This window comes from Ochotona curzoniae, unplaced genomic scaffold (assembly GCF_017591425.1).
Source record: "Ochotona curzoniae isolate NIBS_2020 unplaced genomic scaffold, NIBS_Ocur_1.0 scaffold_3890, whole genome shotgun sequence".
Classification (NCBI taxonomy): domain Eukaryota; kingdom Metazoa; phylum Chordata; class Mammalia; order Lagomorpha; family Ochotonidae; genus Ochotona; species Ochotona curzoniae.
The window spans coordinates 19,278,682-19,284,681 of record NW_024467115.1 but is presented as its reverse complement, the minus strand read 5'-3'; the positions used below and the strand labels follow the sequence as shown (position 1 = coordinate 19,284,681).

Below are 6,000 nucleotides of genomic sequence, written 5' to 3'. Positions count from 1 at the left end.
CTGGGAGGCTTGGCACTAGAGCCTGCAGCTAACGCTTGGGGTCTCCAGGTTCAGAAGATGGTGGTCCCTAAAAGGATGACAGAGCCGAAGCCAAACCCAGGGAGAAGTGGCCCCAGGGCTGCCACCCTGGAGGCACAACAGGAGGGAGTCCCCACAGCAGGTGCAGGACTAGCGAGAAGTCCTGACTTTCACTCTCCTTGGAGATGGTAATACTTCCTAACCTCAACCAGGCGTGCACAGCTGCATTTGCCGCGACACGGTCCTCACCCCTTATTTTAAAAAAAAATCTCACTTTCTTGGAAATCTCATCATCCAGTGCTTTTGTTACCTGCACAGTCCACCTCAGGCGCACGCACGCAGCCTTGCATTTGTGCGTCTTTGCTGTAGTTCTGAAGTTTGAGCTGCCTGGGCTGGGGGCGGACTGGTTGTTGGAGAGGCGGGGTTTTCTGCGGCCAATGGGGTGTGGTTGGTGCGGGCCAGGCCTATCGCCTTTCACGGGAGCGCTCACTGTGTAATCCCAGCCACAGCCACGCAGCCTGTTTTATTGTTTGTGGAGTCCTGCGGGCTCCGGGGCAGGCGGGCGCGTCCCAGAGCCGACGGGAAAGAGGGCAAGTGGGCGGTTTATGATTCTGCGCTGTGCTGGGGCAAGTGAGCTTAGCTCTTTAATTTTCCCCTAGTAACCTGTGTGGGTGAACTTGAAACGGCGGGCCTGGCCTGATAGGGAATCTTTCACCGGTCGCCTTGTTGTTCTGTCCTGGTAGGAGAACGATGCCTGGGAGAAGACCAGGACTTCGGTTTGGGGTGCTAGGGACGCACCAGAGGATTGGGGTGCCCTGGCTCTGGTCTTTGCAAAGTCCGGACAAGTGCACCTGAAATGAACGCCCAGCTTGGCTGTTAAAACTGAACTTTTTTAAAAAATTATTTTTTTATTTTTTGGCGGTGGAGATATCTGTTCTGCAAGTCGAATACCCCGATGTGGTTAGGGTGGCACTTTTTATTTTCTCTGGCTTAACGAACCCTCCCTTTTCTTTTTAACCCGGTGACACAGAAGCAATCTTCTTGCCTTATGTCCTGCCCAACTCTCGACATTGGCCGGAATCAGAGGGAAGCAGCAGGCTTGGTCCTAGGCGTTTTTGTTTGTTTGTTGGGCTGTCCTTTGTCTCTGGTGGATTTGGATGCAAAAGAAGATGAAAAAGGAAGGCTCCTTCAGACTGAAGCCCAAAGCTGCTTCTCTCTCACGTGCTGTGAGTTGGATAAATTTCTCCTCCTTGTCCAGGCAGACAAAGAGGCTGTTCCGCAGTGATGGGGAGCTCTCGGTGGGCGAGCAGCAGGTGGGAGCTGACGATGAGAACTGGAGATACAGAACCCAGCCCCGGAAAGGTGACATATAAAAGCGTTTGAACATTTCTTAGAGCTTGTCCTGTAGAGTTGTTTGTTTCTCTTACTGGTTTCCCTTTATGATTTTTTGCTTTCTCCATTTACTTCTTTAGTTTTTTCCCTGGGATTGGAATTCACACCCTTCACTTATACACTTTTGAAATAAAAATGCTCTGCTAAGTAGGTCCGTCTTAGAAAACACGTCTTTATTGAGAAGGTTCCAGTAGCTGTGATTTGTCCTCGGTGATTCCTTCCCCTGCGTCAGGTCCACAGGCTTGTATGCCTTGTGTGAAGTATGGTGGGAAACCACCAACACGGAAGGGAGACATCCCCTGTTAGAGCAGGCCGGGGCAAGACATGGTACTCTTTTCTGAAACTGTACCAAGAAAACTTTGGAGATGGTGGATAGCTTTCTTGCATAGTTCTTGCAAGATGGATGAATTATGGGAATGCTTAAATTTAAACAGGCATTGGGATGTGACTTCCAGGGAAATGGCACACACAAGGGGCTTACCTTTCGCATCTTGGCCAAAAGTGGATCTTGGATTTCTGTCAAATTCCTATCCAGACCAGAGCTGGTATCTCGTGTCAGGAGGAGCATGTTTTGCCTCCTTCTAAGCTGAAAAGGAAAGGGAAATAGAAAAAAGTACCAGTCATGCTGGGAGAGAGGGGGAACTGTTGAAATATCTCTGGACACACTTTGTATTTAGAATGTTTGGGCTCTCAGAATGTTTGCAGTGGAGACTGAATGGTTGGAGCTGGGCACGGGTTTGGGAAGGCTTGTTCAAGAATTACAAAAGAACCTAGTGCAGACATTCCGCATGGTTGTGTTTTCCTTGTGGGTCGCATTCTTCCCGTGCCAAGAGAAACCTCGCTAGAGTCTGGGAGAGTCCTGCTCTTCTCTTTCTGTTGGGAAGCCAAAGTGCTAAAATGTGAGTGAATCAACTTCATGCAAGATGTTCTTTGGGGTACACAGTACTTCCACGGCCTGAACTGAGAATTGAATGCAGCCCTTCCTTGGGGATTGTGTGTGTTCACCCGTTTGCTCTTGGCTATTAAACTAAAGCACCAGAGGGACTCGTTCATCATCTTTGAAGATGGCAGTTGTTTCTGCGTCAAGGAGGTGGTCACCGGTGGTGGGCTGACGTGGAGATGAACGGCCATGGGGTTTTAGTTCAGATGCTGTGTAAGTGCCAGGTTTAGGAAAGGCATTTGTGCTTTTTGGCTGGGGTTGCTTGTAGTTCAGGGAGTCCATGAACTTCACTTTTCTAAATCAGGAATAAGCTGTGGTTTCAGGAGATGGTTGGGTTGTAATGTTTGAAGGGTGGATACAGTAGTGCTGTGGTTGCAGGAAGATGTCTTTTGGATTCCTTTGGCCCTTTGCTAAAAGTTGCCTCTTTATGACTGGTTGTGCTTGAAACCAGACACTTTCAAGTTTCAGTTCAGGACTGTGTACACGTGAGCCTGTTCCTGTAGGATTTCCATTGTCCATGGGTCATCTAAATTCACTTTAGAGGGAAAGAGACTGTGAATGTGTGTATGTTAGTCTTGGTTGTGGAATGGGGTGCATACAGTACACTTGACTTGTGGAAAATAAAGAAGTCATTGTGAGGGACAGGGGAGACTTGCAAAGGGAAGGCAGGACTTGTTTATAGAACAATACTGGAGATTGTGCCCTTTATCCCTTCATGTAGTAGGGGATCTGGCAGCCACAGGGAGGTGAATGGAGGCAGAATACAATGTGTAGATTTATATGGTTCTTAGAAATAATTGGGCATGAATAATATTATCATTTTTGACATGTGGAGTTATGGGAAAATCCTTCAAAAGCTGCCTATAGATCATGGTATTAGATTCTATCTTTGTAAAGAAATTAAAAAAAAAGAAATAAAAAACCAACACACACACACACACACACACACACCCAAAATAGATTCTGTTTTCACATTTGACTTACAGAAGAAGATTGGCTCCCAGCTTTGCCAGTTATTATCTTAGAAGCATGTTATAATACTTGGTCTTTTATTCCATGTAATTTGTTCTGTGGAGAAATACAGAAATGACATTGTTTATACTAGCAGATCGAAAGAGGGAAAGTCTTGAAGGAAAATTCGGTGGGATTGAAGATTGTTCCTTCGGAGCATCAGGTAGCTGGACCTGGCACGGGTGGTCGGTCGCTGCCTGGAAGGCCCCATGCCATATTAGGATGTTGTTGCAGAGCAGTGTGCAGCTGGGAGATTCACTGGTGCAGAGGGGACTGAGTAACATCTCTTATAGCCTCTCCCTTTACCACACGCAACCTGATCCAATCCCCTGTCTCCCAGGAACGTTTCTGCTTTACACAGGTTTTAGAAGCCCACTCTTTGTCATCCTCTTTCCTCTGTTCATGGGGACTTTCTAAGACTACTTCTCCATGAATGCTTTCAACTTTCTTTGCACATAGTATTATGAATAAGCAGCAGCCGCCAGAGGTGGGGCAGCTGTATCTTAATAAATGAATCTCCTCTCAGCTTCTCCTGTGGTGTCTCTGGTTGGCAGGGACTCAGGTTTCACAGCCTCCTGCCTTTCCTCTTCTCTTTCCACCCCTGCTTTCCTGTTCTCTGCCCACTGCCTGCCCACACTGTTGCTTTGCACAATTAGCCTCCTGAGCTACATTCATTCCTGTGGAGAGAATGCTGTCTAAGTTAGCACAAGGCATGCAGCTGGTGTTGTGACACGGCTGGTGTGGTGGCACAGCTAGTAATGCTGTAGGCTGTGATGCTGTCGGGTGCTGCTTCATGCCCTGTCTGGTCCACCTCTGATCCAGCTTCCTGCTAATTCACCTGGTGCAAGCAGAGGAAGATGACCCAAGTGCTTGGTCCCCTGCCACTCTGATGAAGCTTCTGGCTTCTGCCTGGCCCAGCCCCAGCTGCAGCCATCTGGGGAGTGAATCGGTGAATGGAACGTTCTCCGTTTCTCTGTTTCTTCCTCTTTGTCTGTGACTGACTTTCCAATAAATAAATCTTAAGAAAAAATAGTAGAGAGTATGCATTTTATAAAGCAAGCTCTTTATATTGAGTTTCTGTGACAAATTACGTATCAGTACCATTGAAATGATGTCTCTAAGTGCTACATCATGGATATCTGTCACGACAGTGCATCCGTTGCTTTATGATCTGTTGTTCTGACCTACACTCAAGAAGTTAATGGTTGGAGCGGGCATTATGGTACTGGAGGTTAAGCCCTTGTTTCTTCATAAGGCCCACCTTTCATACTGGAGTACCTGATTCAAGGTCTGGCCATTCTACTTCACACTCAACTTCCTGCTAATGCTTCCTGGGAGGTGGCAGGTCATCGCTCAAGTGTGTGGGCCCATGTCATCCACAGGGAAGATCTCGGTGGAGGTTTAAGCTGCACATGGGCTTTGTGGCCATTTGTAGGAGTGAACAGGTGATTGGCGAGCTCTCAGTCTCTCATGTCTCTGTTGCTCTGCCTTTAAAATGGATGAAAATAATGTTTTAAAATAAACAGGAAAAAAAGAGGTTAGGGATAAATTACAATGCCTGATATTACTTTGGAAAATCTTATGTAAGGTTAAAGGCTACTAATGTGCATTTTTCTAATTCAATTGCTCTGCTGAGTTTGAAAAGTTACTAGATGTGCATATTGATATGTTCAGAACAATTACCAGGAAGTCTCTGTATGTTTGCTTTTGATACAGCATGTTATCAGTTTCAAAACTTGCTGGTCTTGACTTTTGTACTCAGGGAGGTAAGAAGGAATTGGGTAACAACAAGAATCAGTTATGATATTCCTAGTGTGATCTGACCCACTTCAATGGCAGATGATGTTTCATTTAATTTACTATAAAAACCAAGTATGTGAATCAGTACCTTCTTCAGGATTGAATCCAGTGAATCATGAACTATTTTATTAGATGACTGTTTAGCTAGAGAGTGGAATGTAGATGTAAATTTTCAAATGGAGTTTTGGGAGCATTTATTGCAGAAATTTTTACCGACTGCTGTGTTCAGGGTACAAAGAAATAGAGCACACAAGCCCTGGAGCCATGGAGTTCATACTCAGTGGAGATGCAGATAAGATAGCTGAGGGGAATTCAATAGAAAATGTAGGTAAGTGTGACCCATGCCTTAGAAGAGAAGGGCTAGATAAAGATACTTGGTCTGCAACAGTTTCTGCTTTTGCAAGATCTCCCTGCTGTTGCCACTGAATGAAGCAATATTTAATGGAAACCTGCCTCTCTTCCAGCGCTGGGGAAGGGTCTCAGAAATACCTCCGACTGGTTGTGTTTATTCTCTGCCTTTTTTTTTTTCCCTTGCTCACTCAAGCCAGAAGAGGTTGAATAATAATGGGGGCATCCTCTCATTGAGCAATCACAGTTGTGTTCCCAGCTTGCCAGTTTGGGCAGAGGCGTGATTGATGATCCTGGTGTTGGCAGGTCTGTAGACAGAGAGCGGGATTGACATGTAAATCCTTGTTTCAAACAGTGTTTTCATTCTCTATTCCTGGACTTTATCGTGCGGACTTAGTAACCTTACCAAATGGAAATCCTTTCGATTTCAATGCCCTCTCTGCCCAGTAACCACAGAGAGGACCAGGGAATGGCCTTGCTTAGATATCAAG

The 6,000-nt window shown here is 46.0% G+C and overlaps 1 protein-coding gene across 1 annotated transcript in view; it reads left to right on the top strand.

Moving 5' to 3' along the window:
• The first annotated feature begins 1,058 nt into the window (after nt 1–1,058).
• The window catches only part of NHSL1 (NHS like 1), a 142,089-nt gene continuing 137,147 nt past the window's right edge, over nt 1,059–6,000 (top strand). Inside the window, exon 1 of the mRNA XM_040965320.1 lies at nt 1,059–1,380. Coding sequence (XP_040821254.1) covers nt 1,176–1,380 — 205 coding nt within the window. The 5' untranslated portion in view covers nt 1,059–1,175. The remainder of the gene's footprint in view (nt 1,381–6,000) is intronic.